This window comes from Pseudorasbora parva, chromosome 17 (genome assembly GCF_024679245.1).
Source record: "Pseudorasbora parva isolate DD20220531a chromosome 17, ASM2467924v1, whole genome shotgun sequence".
Taxonomy (NCBI): Eukaryota; Metazoa; Chordata; class Actinopteri; order Cypriniformes; family Gobionidae; genus Pseudorasbora; species Pseudorasbora parva.
The window spans coordinates 13,661,513-13,684,179 of record NC_090188.1 but is presented as its reverse complement, the minus strand read 5'-3'; the positions used below and the strand labels follow the sequence as shown (position 1 = coordinate 13,684,179).

The following is a 22,667-nucleotide window of genomic DNA, read 5'->3' as shown; positions in this document are numbered from 1 at the left end:
CCCCAAAAAAGCAACAGCCAGTACTCTAAACTCATAAACACCCCCCTGCACACGCAGCCAGCCCCCATCTGGCGGGCCCCTGGCCCTGCCCCCACCGGAGCTGGGGTGGAGCTGAGGTCAGGGATCAGGCAGACGTTGGCCCTTTGCTCAACAGCTGCCCGTGTTCACAAGCCAGGAGGAGGAAGTGGCAGCCGCCACTGCAGCAGCAGCACATCTGCTCTAATGAGTGTGTCAAAGCCACTAATGCACTGATACACAGACACACACACAGATCTGGCCCTCCCCTGACCTTCTCTTCACACACTCAACACACCATCAGGCCAGAATGGAGCCCTTTGTGTGACAGTGTGTTTGTGTGCAGTGTTTGGTGAAAGGTTCAGAGCTGTGTTGTGTAATGAGTCAGCTGTGACAAGAGGAAGAACTGCAGAGACATTTAAACTCATGCAAACACACACACTCTGAAGGACATTATCACACTTCTGAAGAAAATCTCAGATTTTACAGTATATCTATCTATCTATCTATCTATCTATCTATCTATCTATCTATCTATCTATCTATCTATCTATCTATCTATCTATCTATCTATCTATCTATCTATCCATCCATCCATCCATCCATCCATCCATCCATCCATCCATCCATCCATCCATCCATCCATCCATCCATCCATCCATCCAGTTTTATTTAATTTGTTTTATTGAAATACTGTTTAATATTCAAAAACAATAAACAATAGTTTGTAAAGATTATTTTCTTTTTGAAAGACTTTTGTTGTTGCCATATTAATAAATATTATATTTGTATAAATAAAAATGTGATTATAGTTTTTTCTCTGTTACACACAGGCATTCTTAGAACATATTTTTTTAGGGGAAATAAAAAATAAATGATGTAATATTTGAATAGATTAATTTATAATGCATGTACTGTACACAGTATTTGACAATACTGTGACAAAATATTATTGCTTACATTATGATGAAATTAAATGATAAAACACTAAATGAAAATATTTCTAAATTACCTATTGAAACTCAACACCCATAATATATATCCTATATCAGCATCAATAATAAGATCGATAAACAGGTTAAGCTGATATGGTTTATAGAAATGAGTGCACTGAATATCGAATGAATGCAGGAAGAGTCTCCAGAGTGTACAGTATGAGAGATCTCATCATTCTCACCACAGTCGTCACCTCCTACTACATCGCACATATGTGTACATTTATATCCAGGCACCTTCACCAGCCAAACAAGCCAACACACATACCTCTAACATATAGATCTGGATGTGAAAGCAAAACATTTCTATTCCAATATCTTCAGTAATACAACTAGAAGATACTTTCATTATCCATACAGCACTCTTTATTTTTCATTCATGACTAGACCTTTCCAAAGCAATATAAAGCGCAATAATATGAGGAGATAGTATGAAAACAAATTGCTTGACCTTTATAAAAAGGGAGCGTGGTGACAACCTAAAATTAAAAAAACAACACCTAAAAATATACTTGTCCCATATCTAAATTTTAGTGCTAATAAAAACGTTAAGTTAATTACTTAACAGCTTACAAAAATAACAGGGAAAATAGTCCAAGAACACAATGTTATCATCATCTGAGAGTAACTCTGTACATCACACTTTATTGTTAAACGCAATTACGGAGCAAATCAGACAATTTAGTAAAACTGTCGCCATTTAACTCCTATTTCAAGGTAAATGTCTCCCTCTGGTGGTGAGTTGTTAAGCCTTATATATCTATGGCACTAAATAAACTTTTATAGCCTTTTTATTTACCACAAAATACCACTTAAAAAAAAACTAAAGGCCAATGTTTCTGACTATATTACTTTATTGACTTGTGTCATGACAGTTTGCCTTATCCAAGATAAATTACAAAGTGAGTGAGTTTTTTTAAGCAAATCGCACTAGATGAACATGCACACCCATAAGTATCCATCACCAGCAAAGTGTACAGTAAATTCAAGAGAATATGGCTTTGTGTTCTGTATATACATACATGATAATCCAACCAGCAGCAATACAACACAGAGCTCAAAGTAAAGGTTTTTTTTTAAAAAAACAGAAAAACATGTTTTTGTCCATTTTAGCTGTCCTATACTCGCACTGACTAGATTTAGCTCGTTCAGAGGAATTGTTGTGATAATACAAGATAACTGATGTGAAATATATGCTACTAAACAATAAACCGGTTATACTGTTTATTCAGCAGCTGTGAGTAACAGAAAATGCAAAGGATCAAGCGATCATCAATCTGAAAAAGAAAGTGTTATCATTCTGGGTCACAAAGGCTTTTATCATTTATAAAGATACTTCTTTGGATGCGTGTACACTTTTGGCAAGTGGCAATGACTAATGCCCTGGAAAGCTAAAATATTGAAGTTTATCCATTAAAAACCATAAAAGCTCAGACTATTTTTCAAGTTTCATTGTTCCTCTGTATTAACAAGGCACACTTTATCATATATTACTTATTCATTGGAAGGTGCAGTACTGAATGTGAGACGAAACAGAATAAAGAAATCTGGGTTTGTGAAACAACCCAGTCATATTTAAACAGACAAGATCTAGTGACTCTTACATTTGACTGTTTAAAACACCTCTAACATTTAAAGGTTCTGTAAATGTACTACAGAAGGTCAGAAAACTACATGACCTCCTGCAGCAGTTAGCAACCATAGAAGAAGTTTAATCATCATCCGTGTGTTTTACTGGCGTCCTGAGGTGGCGTCTGAATGCACGACTTAAGGATCTATATACTTTGACAATATATACTGAAAGGCAAGTATCCCGATATCTCAATATTAATAATTAAAGTGGCTTTAATATGCTTGTGGCATAAAGTTGTACAGTTGAACAATAAACATCTGAGGACTGTGCAAACATTTACATACATTCAATGGAATCAAGAGCCTAGCCTGTTTAATAATATATGCTTAAACTCTTGCATGTTTCTATATCTTGAGGCACATTATTATTATAGTTTGTTATATACTATTTTTTGGAGCAAATTAAAACCCATTCAAATTTGAAAAAGCTTCAATAAAAGGTTTAACTTCTACTTCTACATATTTCTCTGAATCGTCAAAAGATTAACTTTTATGCATCTGGTAAAGAAACATTAAATCCATTTAAAAACCGTATGTTTAAATGAAGTTGACTTGAACTAGTCAACCATACAGTCCATTTAAAACAAGGACAAAGAGTGGTAATACACATCAAATAACTTTTGATTCTTGTATGATAAAAGAAACAAAAAAAAAACATAAAATATGTTTAAGTAACTGTTTTACCTATCCTGTGTGAAAAATTGACATCTAACAACTACTGACACCTGAAGTAGTAGCACATGTACAGCGTATGGACTCGAGATGGAGATACTGAGCTTACGAGAGCTCGAAATACCAGAGAACAGATGAGAAACAGTTACATGATGCCAAAATCTTGCCTTTTTGATTTACCACAGAAAATATAGGGAAATACATTTAAATGATCTGTAAGAGGATCTCAGTGACAGAAAATGTTCACTTTTCTGAAACTGAAGTGAGGCGGTAGCGGAAACGTACGAGGCAACTTCCCGTCTCCGGCACAGAGTCCCCGAGTCCAGAGCGTAATCCAGCCAGTGCTACATGCAGGCCAAGCAGCCTCTTAAAAGAGCTGGATCATTGATTCCCTTGACTTCCCAACACCAATCCACTTCACTAAAGAAAACATGGAGGAAGTCATATGGATTACTGCAATAAAGCAACCCCATTGCATATTACACATTCATACTTACAGTGATGACTGAGGGCATGTTTACATGACAACCATGTACCAGTTTTACCTTTGAGTTTGTGAAAAGTTTCGCTTACAGGCGACAACGCTGTAATATGCAAGCCAAGCCAGTATTTGGCGTCAGTTTGTTGTTTTTGTTGTCAAGTACTCTCAGACATACCTATAGACAGAACACTTCACCCTATCATACACCTGGTGCAATGCAGCGCCAGCCGCGACTCGAGTGTTTTTGCTACTTCCAGCATGAAGCAGTTATCATTTTTTAGGACCACATTGTTTAAATAGCAAATGCATTTGTGGCCATTTGTGCGCTCATGGGCATGCTGGTCTGAAAATGAATTGTGTTCAGGCGTTAGGTACTCAATAGCGAGTCAACCATGGCGCGAGCACAACTGGCTTTTAAAGGGAATGGAAGATGAGATGTTGATTGTTTTATTGCATGTTATGCCCAAAACACCCATGACTCATTAAGAGAATAGGTACAACCCTTTTAGCGAGCACGCAGAGCAAGTAGACCGTTTTTCCCATTGTTAAACTAGTAAAAGTGGATTCGGACATGCCCTAACTTCACCTGCGCCGTGACCATGAGCTTAGATTCTTAAAATAGGGCCCATAATACGCATGCGCATGTCATCGATTTCACAAATTCAAGGTTTTGTAGTTCACAAATTCAAAAACTCGCATTTTGAAAGTTGGTGTTTTCAGGCCCCAAAACACTGTAGTGGTGTAGTGGTGTAACTCACATGACAGTCTATGTGAGTTAAACTGTGGATTTTTTATTTTTTTATCACTGCTTCATCACGTCTTTCGAATTATATGAATTGAGCATTATAAAAAACTCTGTGTACCTACAAGCCAATTTGCACATTTAAAAAAAACTTTTTTTTAAACTAAAGTTCAAAAACATAATACATAAATAATACTAAATAAAACAGCAATTTGCTACATTTCTACAGTAACATCAAACTGAAATGTATTCAAAATCTATATAACAAATCAGTACAGGTATAAATGTAGTGTTTCGCTAAGTCTGCTGCTTCAGTTGTTGTGGTGTTGATTCACATTTTACAAAAGAAAACTTTCTGAACTGAATCAACACTGAACAATGACACTATTGTCTTCTGTAGAGCTTCTTTACAGCAGAATTAAATTAGTCTCATATTTAATTCAATTTGCATCAGTGAGCATTATTCTCCTGTTTATAAACAAGAAGCTGCTTTGAAACAATCTGCATATATATATAATATATATATATATATATAATATATATATATATATATATATATATATATATATATATATATATATATATATATATATATATATATATATATATACAGATCACATCTGTAGATCATTTGCTTTGTTTCGAAACAAGGATTAAAATTGTTACAATTTCTTCTTGGTTTCGTTTCACTTTCACAAGGCAACATGGACCAAATATTTGTTAATATTTAATAGTTAATATTTGTTGAGTAAACTCTCCTCTCATTGACCAAAAGGCCGGACTAACATATTAATTTAACATTTTAATATATTAGCATACTAACATATTAATAAAATAATTAATTTTGAGAGGCATTAGAAAAACAAACATTACTGCTTTTGATGCAACGTACATAATTACCCATCATATATTGTGATACAGCCTGGATATCTTTTAACACATGCAAACTTTTTCCATTTTGTTATGGAAAAAGGACTTTCATTTGAGGCACTGTATGAAGCATTTTGGTAGTTTTAGTGCATTTTGAATAAGAAAGTTTTAAAAAAGTGACTTGAGTATTGAGAAATTCACCCTAGCGATGGTAAAAGTCTTACCAGGCACACACAACTGAGCTTCGATGTAGCAGACATATTTCTTTGCATTTTCTGGAAGCTCATCAAAGGTCCGGACAGCAGACGTGTCTGTATTCCAGCCTGGCAGAGTCTCATACTGCACTTCAACCTTCTGTAGCACTTCTTGGTTTGCTGGGGAAAAATTTATGATATTTAACTACACTAGATTTGATTAAATCTATATGTGATGTGCAAAATGTGCTGCTTACCTGGGAAATGTGGGATGGTTTCACCATCTACTTTGTATGCCACACAAACTTTGATCTCAGGAAGCATATCTAAGATATCTAGTTTGGTGAGAGCTAAGCTAGAGAGACATTTAGAGGGATGCATATAAGAAAACTACATTTTAGAAAACACAGATATTACAAAAAAGAGACATCAGAATACTTACGCAGTGAAGCCATTAATCATATGGGCATATTTGATGAGCACCAGATCCAGCCAACCACATCTCCTTTTGCGACCTGTGGTCACGCCCACTTCCTTGCCTCTCGTCTGCAAGAGCTCTCCAGTTTCCTACACACAAGTACAGTATGACTTAATGACAACATTTAATTACTTAGTGTATTTATGTGTATAGGTATCTAAAAAGTTATAATAATAAAAAAAGGTCAAGCTTTTTATAGATACAATTAACTAATTTTATAGATTCAATAGTTATTGCATTAACTGATATTAACAAACATTTTTTTTAATTTAATTTTTTACAGTATTTATCTTTGTTAAAGTTAATTAAAGGTCCCATTCTTCGCGATTCCATCTTTCAAACTTTAGTTAGTGTGTAATGTTGCTGTTAGAGCATAAATAATACCTGTAAAATTATAAAGCTCAAAGTTCAATGCCAAGCGAGATATTTTATTTAACAGAAGTTCCCTTTCAAAGCCTACAGCGAACGGCAGGTTTGGACTACACCTCTGCACTTCCTGGCAGGAATGACGTCACTAGAACCGTTTGTTGACTAATCCTCCGCCCACAAGAACACGCAGAATACGGGCAAAGTGCGCTAAGCTGCTGTCCAATCACAACACGGGAAGCGCTGGCCCAATCAGAACTCGTTACGTGTTTCTGAAGGAGGGACTTCATAGAACAAGGAAATCATCAGGCCGTTTTTAGGACAGAGGAAACAGCGCTGTACAGATAAGTAAATTGTGTGAAAAATACTGTTTTTTTACACGCGAAACATGAACTAATGTTATATTGCACACTGTAAAAATAATCAAAGCTTCGAAAACACACGAAGAACGGGAACTTTAATAAAAATACAACTGTTCATTGTTACTTGTTAGCTCAGGTCCATTTAATAATATTAATAGATACAACTTTTGATTTTAATAATGTAGTAAATGTTGAAATGCACATTAACTTAGATAAATAAATGCTTTAAAGGTTCTCTTTCAGTGTTAGTTGATGGTAACTAATGTAGCTAACTAATGTTAAGAAATGGAACCTTATTGTAAAGTGCTACCATTTTAATATTTAGTTTTTAGGGTGATCCTGCACCATTTTTTTCAGTGACTACAGAAGAAAAAAAGCCTTTGGCTAACTTAAATTAAGTAATGATTATTAATCTGCACTGTCTCTGTTAAATACACAAAAAATAGCTATATGCCAAAATTAGCAAACGCTAAAATGATCTACTGTACCATTGACAGAATTATTTGACAGTTGAATTATGTACTTAAGCCTACAAAACTGTGACCCTTACCTTACAATCGCAGCAAAAGTGTTTTGCAATGTAAAATGAGCAAAATAAGTATATTGTACACAACAGCTATTGTTTTTTATGTAAGTGCATAGTAAAGACACCTAATATAAAGTGGAGCCATATATTTAATAGAAGAGAAAGAATAACTAAAAACTAGACCATTTCACACCTGAAAGTCCGCACCAAGGTCCGAACCAAAGTTTGTGTTTGGACATTTGGTTCTTTTTGGTTTGCTTTCACATTGCAATTATGTTAACGCACCAAAGAACTTTACATGACGCACTGGCGTCCTGTCGTCATCATCTCTGTGGGCTGCATCTTAACATTGATTGGTTTGTTAGCGGACGTGCGTCTGACGTCATTGTGTTGTCAATTCAGCGGCTAACTTTGACAAGAATGAATAAACAGACCCATCGTTGCCAATACTGTTAATATTATGGCATTACTATTTGCAGCACCAACTATACTCGAGGCAAATTCACCAAATGAACGTCCTCGTTGTGCAAACATTTTATCGGCGCCGACAGGAAAGGGGGAGCTCCTAGAAGATATAGGCTTTTTAGCCAAACAATGTATTTTATTTTAAAGTTATTTTTAAATATTATAATGTTATTTTTAAATTTCATCTAGGCTATATTGGTTATGAAACGTGCACAGATGTGCAATATATGTCAAAGACATCGAGACAGAAATAATTTTGACCACTTCATTAAGTTTTGTTTTGTAGAAAGCTTTGTATTTTTTATCTTAATTTTAATAAATGTTTCATCGTTTGCCTGAATTTAATAAATAAGCTTAAATAAATAATATAGCAGACATCCCGTGACGGAGTGATCATTTGCGTTGCACATGAACTGGAGCGGTCAAGCAGAGCACGCAGTTCACGCGAGCTGAAATGACTACAAGCGGTTCTGTTTAAAATGCTGCGCGCTCCATCACTGCATGTGCTGTGAGTTTAATCTGTGTTTTTTTCACTAATCCTACACCAGAACTTCCTGTAAATGGTCTGAAAGTCCGGACTATACAGACTTTTCCATGTCTATCCCATGAATTTATGATTTAATTCATTTCTATTCTAGAATCCTAATATTTCTGGGTTTTCCATGACCGTGTGAACCCTGCTATTATTTATAAGCACATATTAAGTCATTGTAATGAAAGCTTTTAAGATACAAGATATCATAAATGTCAGTCACACTTTAGATTGGAGAACTCATATTCCCTATTAACTATGACTTTTGCCTCAATAAACTCCTAATGTATTGCTTATTAATAGTTATTAAGGTAGTTGTTGTAGTGGTTAAGTTTAGATATGGGTTAGGATTAAAAGTAAGAATTCAATTGGTCCCCAAACGAATCTGTTAGGAAAATGTCTCATATATTATATTTATTGTCATGTAGTGTGGTAGATTACTGACTGCTGTTCCTCCGGACTCATTATTCCGATTAGTCAGAAGAAAAAAAACACTCATAACACTTGAATGCAAGGGAATATAAACAGTACTACTGAGAGCTAGTATCCAAACACTGCAAGAAATAAAAGAGGAAAACAGGTAGCTGCTTACGTTGTTCTGTTCAGTAGGGAAAGCCCCAATCCCAACTCTGGTGGTGTAGGCTTTGACTACTCCGTAGACTTCACCAACGTTCTGGGGCGGCATGCCCAGACCCGTACACACCCCTCCCACAGTGCAGTTTGAGGAAGTCACGAAAGGATATGTCCCTAAAAAAAAGCATACGGTCACATATCTTCAAGCCACCGCGAGTTGCTGTGGCTGAATACATCGGGCCGACACCTAACCAAACTACTAATACTAATATCTAAAGAGACCTAGTTGACATGACATGCAAAGTTACTCAGAGTTGGTAAAATGCCTAGAGTGGACCATAAATAAAGTGTAACTGTGAAGGGTTAGTGAAGCTTTAGGCAATGACAATGATGTTTTCTTTATGTACAGTAATAGACTTCTGAATCTGTTAATGTTTTAATTTATTTTAAAAAGCTAGTGCACACTACACTGCTTAAAATCATATCAACATAACCTTAAAAACCAAAACATTAGGAACCATTTGTTTTACATGGTGAAGAAAAAATACAAGCTAAGTATAATCTATTGTAATAAAATGTTATTAAAATTTAATTTAAAAAATAACAAAATTAATTAAAAACAATAAAAAGTGTGTCTGAAGTGTTTGTGAAGCCTTAGACATTGTAAAGACAGTTATCTTTATTACTGTATGTACTGTACAGTAACAGGCATCTGATATCGGTCAGCATCTACATTTACTTTGAGATGCAATAAAGTCATGTCAAATAACCATAAAAATTAAAACATTAGGAGCTATAATAAAAAATTATTAACATGGGGAATAATAAATATAGTTAAGAGTTAGAGTTAAAACTTTTATAATAAATTATTTATCATTAAAAATGATAAAATGAAATAAAATAAATGGAAAGAAGTTTACAACTGGGAATCAGCTGGTTAGCACACTGCATAAATCTTACGTTACACATGGTCAGGGAATGGTATGTGCTATGCGTTTCGGTGTATCCATTACTCACCAAAGTCAATGTCCAGCAAGGCAGCATTGGCACCTTCCACCAGGATCTTTTTTGGAGGTCCATGTAGCGCCTCATACATGAAGAAGACTCCATCTCTCACCATGGGTTTTATCCTATCTACATATGTCTGGGAAAAAAAGTGACAGAAAGTGTCATAACCGATATGATCTTGATATGTTGTGCATCTTTTCCTCCTTTATAATAAATCTGAACAAACTTGTATCCAAGTCCTATAAAGTCTTGTAATCCTAATCAACATATTAACTGGTGTGATATTCGAAGCTTCTCACCTTGAGCTTCTCAAGTTCCCCATCTACATCAATCTCCAGTGAAGGGTACATAGACTTGTACTGCGAGGCTAAATGTTTAAATCTGTGAGAAGAGATTTACACTGATTTACACTGATACACTGAGATTTACACTCAGTTTACACTGTGATAGGCTTGTAGCATGATCAGTTTCTCTGTTATTGTTTCTTGTATGGTTTAAGAGTTTTTACAAAGGGTGAGGTTAAACACTGTCTATTGAATGTGACATGAATGGGTAAAGTCGTTGAGCTGTCAAGTTGAACAAGTAAGCACACCCTTACCTCTTTGAGAAATCCTTAAAGTCAGCCAGAAGGTCACATATCCTCAGGCCACTGCGAGCTGCTTTAGCTGAATACACGGGGCCGATTCCCTTTTTAGTTGTTCCTAAACTAGGTGGTTAAACAGAAACAAGGTGAGACTCGTGAGTGATATCCATGTGCGTTAGATAGATAGAGCCTCTTTCCATGTTGGATGTACGTGTATGCTTTAAAACAGAGGTCTGCAACCTTTTCAGGGACACCTATGTAGATATAGACAAAGATATTGGACCTCTGTTATATATTTAGGGTTTCTGCATGTTTATGAAGGTGAATTTAAGACCTTTTAAGACCTTTTTAAGACCAAATAAAGAAATTCTCTAAATGTAAATGTCTTGGGAGAAACACAAAGAGATGTAGCAACACTTCAGAGTTTGAAAATACAACTTCCATAAGATATCGATTTATTTTGAATTAAAGAATCTTAAATTAAGACACGTGCAACATTTCATACCATAAATGTAAGACTTTCTGCTCTGACTTAAGACATTTTTAAGGGCTTACTGTGTAAAGGCAAATTAAGACTTTTTAGGACCCACAGAAACCCTGTTATTAAATAAAAGAAATATATATATATATATATATATATATATATATATATATATACTACCATGCAAATATTCCAGGTAGATATGTATATTCTTATTTCAACAAGAAGGCATTAAATTGATAAAAAAGTGAGTTTTTATCAATAAATGTTCTTTCGAACTTTATATTCATCAAAGAATCCTTTTTTAAAAATTATCACGGTTTCCAGAAAAATATTAAGCACCACAACTTTAATATCAATAATGATAACATTTTCAACATTGATAATATTTTTTTTTTTTTTCAATATTTTCATAATATTTCACAATATTCCTGTTTCTACTGTATTTTGATCAAATAAAGCCTTGGTGAGCATAAGAGACTTCTTTCAAAAACATTAAAATAACTTTACAGACCCAGACTTTTGAACAGTACTGTACATTGTTATGTTTCTTGCATTTAAATGCATTGAATGAATCATTAATGATGTACATAATCATGTATTTGTACACTAAATTTAATGTTTTAATGTAAAAGGGACTATGAAATATTCAGCTGAACTTTAGCTTCTTAACTTAGCTTTGATTGAAGTTAACTTGTGTTTGTCAGGGACAATACACTACACATTAAATAAATGTGCCAGATTTAGCCGATATTGTATTTAATATTTTATTTTAATATTTAATATAATATTTAAAAAAATATATATATATTTTCCAAGACATAATTATTTTAATTTTATAAAAATTATTTCACATACTTTAAAAAAAAAAAAAAAAAAAAGCCCTGTCTGGGATAGGAACGTGCATGTATATTCCAAGTCAAAACATCACATTTGTCCATTATAAAACGAATGCAAAAATACAGATAAACCAGACAGCTACTAAGATCAACCAGAGAAGTTAGAAAAGCCTCATTTATATCTCTCAAAGCAGTTTTTCTTTTGTTATGAACTCGTCATAACATGTTGCTAGCGTGTTGTATGCGTGTGCATAAAGCAGGGTTTTTACTTTTTGCCAGCTTGCTGTTGCCTCTCCTGTTCCTGGACTCCATCCACAGCTTGATGGAAATCAAACACTAGAGGCAGGAGAGTGTATACATTACAGTGAGACAGAGCACTACTGTGCTGGAACTCATCTCTCTGAGCTCTGAACCCAACATGCCAAAGCAGGTCACCATAACAACACTTGTGTTGACTACAATTGATCCCAGTGTCCTTTCATTATAACGGCTCCTGCTGAGAATCTTGAATTACAACAATGCACTAAAGGCATAATAATTCAAACACATACCATTCATTTAATTGGATATGCTATTCTATTAAGTTTTAATGGACTCTTTCATAATGTGACATTTGAGAGTGGTATCTGCCCACTTCAAATCCCAAAAACAAGACATAGCAAACACAAAAAAGCAGGAGTAAAAATGCATTGAGTAATCAAATAAAATTTCAATGCATTAATTAGAGAATTTTAAAGCTAGCTAGATTTGCAGTAACAGAAATGTCAGTGCTTGCAAGCCATTAAAAGAACAGTGTTAAAGATTTAGATTTAGCTTTAGACTTCCATTCCATTCCATATTGCACAGTGGGTTATAATTATAAATGGATAATATATGTAAAGAAGAAAGTGTGCAAATATTATGAAAATCTCATGTACATCAGTTATACTTTGAATGTAGAGATAAATGGTGGTTTTAAAAATGCAATCTTAAATTTCTTAATCAAGTACAAAATTTTTGTTGTAAAACAATCTCCAAATCCAAAAACCCCAATGTACTTCATGTACATGAATGCATTTATTTGGCATAAGTTACATACACTACCATTCAAAAGTTTAGGATCAGTCAAATTAAACTTTTCTATTCATCAAAATACACTCAGAAGAAAAGGTACAAAAGTGGTCACCGAGACACATTTGAAATTAAAATATATTAAAATAGAAAACTGTTCATTTAAATTGCAATCATTTTCACAATATTACAGTTTTCACAGTATTTTGAGCAAATATGTTTTAAAGAAATAAGTACATGGTGGTCGGGAAAAAAATGAGATGGGAGCAAATATAAGTCAAGGCTTTTGCGTTCTCTTGCAAATGTTTGCATTCCCCCGAGAAAAGCAAAGTTTTTTTGAGATGTTTCCATTGAAAAATATTTTCCCGCCTATCTCATATTGTTTCCATCACTACGTCCCTTTAGGGGCTCTGTACACAAGAGACTTCTTTCAAAAACGTTTGAATGGTAGTGAAAGTATATTCAGAGTATATTTAAAAATAACTATGAATACAAAATAATCAAATCAAATTTTTCACAACCCAACAAAGCAAATTTTGTCTGTAGCTCTGAATTGAATTCAGGGATCTAATGGTGTTTATATATCATGGGAGCTATCAGCCTACCGATGTGTGCACGATCAGAGATGATGAGCCTGTTCTCCCAGCCTTCCAGACCTGCAAGCGAAATCACTGTTACTCTCCTGTCAGTGCTCACTGAAACTCAAATATAAAGCACAAGGGCACAAACAGAGAAACACAAACCTTTTCCTTTCCGCAAATTCTTCTCAGCCTCCTCGAAGAGGCCCGGCAGGTGAATGACTACACCATTACCTGCAATCATATGAGCAGCTGTTAGTCATCACGGCCCAATATCAGGGCTTTCAAACTACACTTAACCCTGAATTAACTGCCTCTTTAGCCTGGGAAAAAGGCCAGTTTTAACTCTGAGGTGTTAAATAATGTGGTGTTACAGTGAGTTGTTTAGCAACCGACAACTTACCTCATTAATATTCATGCACAGAAACTTGTTTCTTGTGCCACGCTGTGTTCAGTTTCAATGGCAACACTTCCACAGATGGACATGCATTTATTGTCAAATTAACATTAACCCTTACAAAGGTGGAAAACTTTACTTTATCTAATGTCTGGATTGAATTCGTATTTTCAAAATGAATGTTCTGCCTATAATTCTTTAGCCACTACAAATGTTACCAAGTTACATTATTGTTGTAATGTTGCTCTCTTGGTTTTGTTAGTATTCCACTGTATATATACAATTAATAATAATTTTAAAAAAATGTACAGTGTGAAATCTTGAAAAATAGAACAAGAGGTTAAAAATTACACTCAATCTAAAAAGCCCAAATGTGTCATTTCAGAAGTTGGAATGGACAAGAAAGGTAGGAACACCGGCAAGAAACATTAAACCTGCAAGCTGAGTATACATGCATTAAGTGGTAAAGTGCTCTGTACTAGGAACATAAAGCATTTCCTATAGATCATACTACTCTACAGTGCTGGCCTATGAATCAGCTGCCCAGAACACAATGGTAGCCATTAGCAAAATTGGATTTTTGCAAATAAACTGCATAGATTGCACTCAGCTATATTAGTCTGAATAAGCTGGCCATCATCCAGACACTCTTAACAGGAGAGGATAACATCCTGAAAGTAAGAACCACCAATAGATATCCATATGCTGTACTGGTTGCATACACAGCAAGCCACTATCCAAAAAGAATGGAGTAATTTGAAACTCACCAATGAAGGCAGTGGCTTTAGGGTTGATAATCCCACTAGGTAGAAGGTGGAAATCATATTCCACAGAATCAACAACGACCGTGTGTCCTGCATTGTTGCCGCCCTACAGGAGAGAAGAACACAAAGACTTTTCAGGCCTTGAGAGAAAATAATATCAATTTGGAAACTTTCACCCCTAAAATTTAAATTCTGCCATCATTTAGTATCATATAGTATTTAGTATCATTTAAGTCATTCCAGAACATCATAACTATTTCTTCTGTAGAACATAAAAGGCATTTTAAGAAATGCCTCAATGTTTTGTCCATACAAATGGAAATCAATGTGCTCCTGCTTCAAAATATATTTTGTGTTCCATAAAAGAAAGAAAGCTTTTGGTTGAACTATGCATTTAGTTAATGTCAAGCATCACTATGGTATGGTACAGACATGCTTAGACAAGCAGTTGTTATATGAACATTTGAAGCATGTAAACACTGATTTTGGTTGCTGGGTGTGGATTCAAACGAAGGAAGAGCTCTAATGCTCAATAGACAACATACAAGTAGAGCTAGACAGACACATTCCAATGCTGCAGAGTTACATTTGTTTAATTTTCATTTGAATTGTCATTACTAGATTCTTTCCTTGTTGACACATGATTGAAGAGCAGGGAAACCATAGATTACAGGGCGCGCTTGGTACGCCAACTGTTACCATTCTTATGAATCAATTTTTTTTAACATGCCGTCAATCAGCTCAGACCTCTTGTCATTTCTAAGGGAGTTCAATAAATCTGCGCCCAATAAATCAGTCTTTAATCCAGCAAGGAACAGTGCAGAGCTATTTCAGGACAGGTCTCCTTTGACCAGTTTTGTAGTGCATGTGTGTGTGGATGCCTCTCCTTTTTAGATCCATTTACGATGTTCTCATACCCATGGAGACCAAAAGCGTTGCCTGCTTTACCATAACTATTATGGATATTACAAGGTTGCTTTTGAGTCAAAGGGCCCAGACTAAGAGGCTTAAGCACAGACTGAACTAATACATTATGTTGTTATTAGTAGCATGCTGATATTTCAGAAACTTGAGAAGCATTGGCTTCATGTAATGAATGTGGTGCTTCTGTAAGCAAAATAATCACAGCATAGTATACTTATTCTATATTGTAAAAATGTAATAAACAGACAAATTCGTACCCCATTGGTTTCCATAAGTTCCAAGTGGAATAATATTCAATGAGGAAAAACATGAAGGCCAGGATTTGACTATATATATATATATATATATATATATATATATATATATATATATGTTTTTTCAGTATATATGTTTTTTATATATATGTATCATTTTATCAACCACAATGTGCTCTATCAGTATTGCAAATGCAGTTGATAAAGTACCGAACCAATTCCAAAAATGTTTTTGATTGAATATTGTTTTTTTGTGGTAAGGTTATAATATTGTGTTCTATCTGTCTTGGTTTGTTTTGTAGGTTTCTCTGAATAAATAGTGAGTATGCATTTGAGAATGAGATTGTAAGTGCATAACAAAATATATATATATATATGTATATATATATATATATATATATATATATATATATATATATATATATATATATATATATATATATATATATATATGTATATATATATATATATATATATATATATATATATATATATATATATATATATATATATATATATATATATATATATATATTTTTTTTTTTTTTTTTTTTTTTTTGCATTTACAACATTTAAAAGCATGTCTCAAGTTCACATGAATGGACAGCCGGCATTCAAATCTCTCAATGATGAGCCTCTAAATGAACCTCAAAAAAGGATCCCAATTTCTAAAGGTTTTAGACATTGCACTCTCAAAGGACAACTTATACAGCCAATAAACAAATTCTAGAGCTGAGCATATTGAGATTTAAAAAGAAAATCAATTTCTTTTCTAAGTCTATAATTCTTTAAATTTCCCTGACCTGTCTAGGTTTAAGCAGAAAAATAATCCTTTAAAAGATGCACTCCATTATTATTTGTTTCTTTATGTCATGCATTTAACAGCAAAAAGTAAGTTTTCATACCAATGCCATTTTAGAAATGCATTAATACCAGTCAGTCACGATTTATTTATTCCACAAGGCAAAATGGATACAGACGAAAAATTAAAAGTATTAAGCTGCTCATGTGAACATGTCAGCTTGATGCGGCCTGCTTCATGTAAAATTAAACAGCTTTTTAAGTCTATCAATAGTCTATTTAGTCTATTAAGTAAAGAAATAAAAAAGACTTGAAACCTTTCAAAATTACTTAATTTCTTAAGTATTTTAATAAATAAAAAAATACTGATAAACACCAGAAATTAATCAGCTGATTAAAGTTTTTTATAATACCCCCTCCCTCATATTAAAGGGTTAGTTCACCCAAAAATGTTGTCATTAATTACTCACCTTCATGCCGTTCCAGACCCGTAAGACCTCCGTTCATCTTCGGGAACACATATGAAGATATTTTTGTTGAAATCAGATGGCTCAGAAAGGCCTTCATTGACACCAATGACATTTCCTCTTTCAAGACCCATAAAAGGTACTAAAGATGTTGTTTAAAAGTCCACCTCAGTGGTTCTACAATAATTTTAGAAGTGACGAGAATAGTTTGTGTGCAAAAAAAACCTAAATAATGACTTGCATAATGATGGCTGAAAAACACTGCTTCCTGAAGCTTTGGAGCTTAATGAATCAGCGTATCGATTCATGATTCACATGACTTTGGCGATCCGAACCGCTGATTCACAACGCTCCGAAGCTACACGAAGCAGTGTTTTGGAACCGGCCATCACTATATAAGTTGTTATTTAGGTTTTGCACTCAAAAACAATTCTATTCGCTTCATAAAATTAGAAACACTGTAGGGAGATGGGCTTCTTAATTACGTCTTTAGTGGCTTTTAGGGCTCTTGACGGAGGAAACGTGAATGCTGCCAACGGAGGACTTTCTGAGCCATCGGATTTCAACAGAAATATCTTATGTGTTCTGAAGGTGAACGGAGGTCTTACGGATGTCAAACAGGTGTCGATGGTAAGTAATTAATGACATCATTTTCATTTTTGGGTAAACTAACCCTTTAAAGGGGTGGTTGCATGCGGTTTCACTTTTTTAACTTTAGTTAGTGTATAATGTTGCTGCTTGAGCATAAACAGTATCTGAAGGGTTAAAAAAGTTCAATGCAAACGGATATTGTCTTTTAAAGTATTGGCAGTTTATTGCCTACAAAAACGGCCGGTTTGGACTACAACAAGCTTCTTTTCCGGGTTAGTGACATCATAAACCCTTGCTATTAACATAAACACTGCCCCAGATGTGACTTCTGCCCGTAATGGTAAGGGGTGTGGCGTTTCCGGACAACCTGTGCTTGGCACTTCAGCCAATAAGAATACATGAAACTACATTTGGCCATCTAACCAATCTAAGACCATTGAGTTTTTCGGAGGGATGGGCTTCATAGAAGCAGGAAGCAAACGAGCCATTCAAAGGACATGGGAGACAGCGGTGTGGAATAAAGGTCAATTATAAGAAAAATACGGCGTTAAAAAAGAAGAAGTATTAAGACATGTTATGCTGTGCCCCATAAACCCAACCAAGCCTAGAAAAAAAACCACGGAACCACCCCATTGATTAACGCTAGGTTTAAAAATGGCAGCTTAATTATCAGCAAGTGACACACTCTCTTTCTGATTTGTCTTGCTTGAACAAACAGAAATGAATTAGCGGGACCTAACTGATTAACACTGGGTTTAGATTGCCAGCATAATTATCAGCAGGCAGCATACTTGGATTCACTGATAAGACACAGCTGCACATTGCTTGACCACCACAACACTACAGTCAGGAGATCTCCACAGAGCCTGAATAATCAGGCTGACCCCAAGGATTCAGACATGTTTGACATTTATGGTTAAAATATGTGAAGACTCTTAAATTAAAACAAGTGGCAGATAAATTGTCTGAAACAAATTGTCAATACAGCAAATCTAATCTTTATAATTTATCTGTCAGAGCAACAGATGTCCATTCATTCTTGTAAGACATGGTGTTACAGTGGCAGATCAAGAAAGAAATGTGATACCAAAAGTGTAGCTTGACTAAAGGCTGTTGTTCATAAACACTCCTATAAACAGATATAGCTCACAAAGATCTCAGTACATTCCTGTATAAATAGGCTGAAGATAATGTCTGGTTGTGCCCTCATAGATCTCTAATTAATTATATGGAAAGAGTTATGAAAGCGTGACCATTTAACTAGACCACATGCCTGGAAAACCATAACCAAGCTACACATTTTTATTCTCCAAATATTGTAATTATAAATCTATTTAACCACACAAACAAGGCTTGCATTTAAGGACTTTAATCTGCAAATAAAATTAATATCATAAAAAGAGGTACAGCATGAAACGGCTGTTGAGATTGCTTCATATTTGATCCTCTAGTTTCTAGACTGACATATCAAATTGGTGTGTCATGGAACAGCACGATGGTCTTTCTTCCATTCCATCTGCCCATAAGGAAAACCAGTCAGACTGCTGAGTGCAGTGATTTTATAAAAAGACTAACACTATCTGCTTTCTATCCCATCCGTATGCACACATGACGGTTTCCACAGCACGCCGCAGAGTGACTTATTTAAACGCAGTCACAACCTTGGCAGAATACAAACTTCTTAGGAGAGAATCCTTGCAATGTGAGCCTGTTATCAATTCCATGCATAGCGACGAGGGTGGGGGGTGGTGTGGGGGGGAGCAGCCTGCCACCACATTGCATTAGTGAGTGTGCTTTCTAGCATAACGCATAACACAACCACTGGAGCAAGCATTCAACAACAATTTGCCTAGTTGTCCCTAAAAGTCCTTTCTTCACAAATCTTAACATCTAAAATCAACCGGTGTACATTAAAAACAATTATAATAATAGAAAGATGTATGTATACCATGTTTGTATTTTATATATAAATATAACTGGTTAAGTGAGAGCACGGCAGTGTCCAAAGTTCATAAGGCTGTTATAGTGACACCTGTTTCTTTCTGACGTGCGATGGGAAATATGTTGACACATGGGGGCCATATGCTATGTAAACCTTACACTTTATTACCTGAACCAACTGCTTAACAAATTATATGTATTTTTAATGGATGGAAACAACTATTTTAATATTCGCTAATATTACCATGCTTTTTGTGACCATGGGAACCTTGTTAATAAAGGTCACTGATTCTTGAGAAAAGGGAAGTTGAGGTAGGCTATATTGAGTAATATGGGTCAACAACACCATCAGATGGCCAACAAAAAAATATGCCTCTTTTCTCTCTAAACAAAGTAATGAGTCCTTACAACGATTTACGTTAATATTTCTTTAATGTAGGATAGGCTATATATAATATTGAGTTCTGAGAACAGGTGTTTTTACAGGTAAAGCTGTAGAACATCATGTCTGAGGAATTAGTGAGTCACAGGATTGTGTAGACATTATAACATGAGACAACTGCGGGAAAGCAAATAGCTGGAGGTTATTGTTGAGTAACAATTTTATTTTCTATTTTATTTTATTTTATTAACGTTCTGCAACATCTGGTTTGATTAATACTCGTATAAATCCCACACCTACGAGCGTCATAGACTTCAAAGGAGTCCTGCGCTCATGTGAACTACAGAGTCTGTGTTTACATCCTTTACTAAACAACCCGTCAAATATTAACTGATGTACATAACATCTAGTAAGATTGCAGGCCTACAGTGGGCAGGCTAGCGGTCAGCCATCACTTTAATATCACAAAATTCAGTCAAGGTGACATTAGCAAACACCCTACAAAGTGCACTGCTAGCGTAGCTAAACCAATACGCGACGTCGCTCGCGTGCAGACAGCGTCGTCGACAATAATGGAAGCGCACTGTAATTCCTATTTCCGCTTTAATATACAGCAGCTAAGTTAGCTGTTTCAAAATAATTGGCCAGCTAACAAGTCCTATAAATCACATGCTACACGAGCACTCACATCACTCAACATTCATTTCACTACTACACAGGCTGTTCACTGATTAGCCTTGAATATTTCCGTACAGGCAAGCTTGTTGATGTACGCAGCGCATCACGTCAAACTTAACAGTTAACGTACACAACCCACCGAGATATATTCGCATATTCAGAGAGTACAGTGCTCATAAACTAACCTGACATCTGCAGACCATGTCAGCGTCCTGAGCAAGCAGGTCCACCACCTTTCCTTTCCCTTCATCGCCCCACTGCGCTCCGAGCACCACGGTCACTCTGTTGCCTACACTTGGGCTCGACACCTGGCTCGTACTATCTTCGCCGTGGGATCCTTCGTCCTGTGACTGTGTGTTCCCGCTGTCTGACATGACCGTATCCCTCTTCTCTCCCTGCAGCTCCGCAATGCTCCTCCGACACACACACACCTGAGCAGACAGAGGGCGGAGTCGGAGACGGAGTACCGCTTGCGTACCAGTGGTGCTCACTGCAGAGCCAAATGACGTCCAGCCCCCCCTCTATGGACGTTATGGGTTGAGCTGGATCTAGTCCAGCTCCACCTCTGTTGTCTTCCTGTTCTGAATTGTGATTATATAACAACAATTATTTGGCTGAAAATATGCTTGCTTGGAACAGTTTCAGTGTGTATATAATAGGATATGGGTGGCCTTACTTTTCCGAAGATATATAAGATATTGGTAAATTAAATTAAATTGGCTCAATTTCATCAATAAACACTGTTAGCCAAACTGGTTTACAACTACAACTTTTCTCCCTACAAAACCATCTTATATAATAATTCAGATATTAAAATTACAAGTAGATAATTTTTTTAAAGGGTTTAATAAAACGTTGTTGATCCACAGTATTTAACCCTAATGGTGATATATCATATGAAGGTTTTATGAATATCTACCAATATCCTGTTTAAATAATTTAATTCTGTGATAAATGCTATTCCAAGCAGGATTTTTTTAATGAAAGACTTCCTATAGTCTCCCTCACCCAAGGTCCAGGGATCCCCAGGGAGACATAGAATGACAGAGGGTCCATAGAAAAGTCTAGAAAAAACTTAGATTAAAATAATGAGTAAAGCAATGAATTTCAAAATGTAATTAAAGCAATCAATTAAAAAACTGTTAGTTATTAATCTATTAAATAGATACGATTAAAATCAATAAAATAAAAAAAATTGATATAAATAAAAATGTGATAGAAAATGTGATAGAAATAATATAGTAGAACAAAATATATAATAATGTAACTGAAACTAAATATATATATAAATTGAGCATTTATAAGAGAGATGCCTTATAAAAATTAGGATAGGCGTTCCTGGGACAATCATATTTGGGGGTCCGTGGCAAAAGATTGAAAACCCATGCACTAAACGACTCGTTTCAGATGTGTTTCACTTTTTAATAAAGATATATTTATGCATTTTTTCATCAACTTTCTCAGTCTCAAAACACTTTTTTATAATAGACATTCAGCGGAGGAAAATGGGGATACAATTCAAATATTGTATACCCAATAAAATGAGAGAAATACATTTTATAATTCTGGATCAAATGCAGAATTATAATGCCCTTACAATGCACTTTTATCCAAATACTGTCTATGATGTAATAAAAAGTAAAAAAGAATTGTATTGTAATGTTTGTTATGATGGTATTTGCTTTTTGTTTTTGTTTTTAAACACAAAAAATAATCAGATACTGTTAACTTTCTAATTCTTGTAGCAAAATGTTATGGTTTCTTAAAAAAAAATCTGCTTTTTTAGAGTTCTCATGTGAAGTAGAACATTTAGTCAAATTAAAAAATATATTTTTTTCTCTTGTTTAATTTCCCCCCTTCTTTTAATAATAGATGAATAATAATAATAGATTTTATTTATAACGCACATTTCATTCCAAAGAATCTCAAAGTGCTACAATGGAAAAGGGAAAATAACAAAAATGAACAATGAATAAAATAAAAAAATAAAATACACTTTTGTCTGATATGGGATTGTTACATTGTC

General features: G+C 34.9%; 1 protein-coding gene across 1 annotated transcript; it reads right to left on the bottom strand.

Moving 5' to 3' along the window:
* Positions 1-1,846: 1,846 nt before the first annotated feature.
* On the bottom strand, positions 1,847-21,120 carry adss2 (adenylosuccinate synthase 2). The gene is made up of 13 exons (XM_067421205.1): positions 20,827-21,120; positions 14,607-14,709; positions 13,608-13,676; positions 13,470-13,520; positions 12,084-12,150; positions 10,510-10,617; positions 10,211-10,292; positions 9,921-10,047; positions 8,923-9,077; positions 6,044-6,168; positions 5,859-5,956; positions 5,632-5,781; positions 1,847-3,734 (listed from the first exon to the last, which is right to left on the bottom strand). Exons 1-13 carry the CDS (start codon positions 21,013-21,015, stop codon positions 3,682-3,684), a joined length of 1,377 nt encoding a protein of 458 aa, XP_067277306.1. The 5' UTR covers positions 21,016-21,120; the 3' UTR covers positions 1,847-3,681.
* Positions 21,121-22,667: the final 1,547 nt, after the last annotated feature.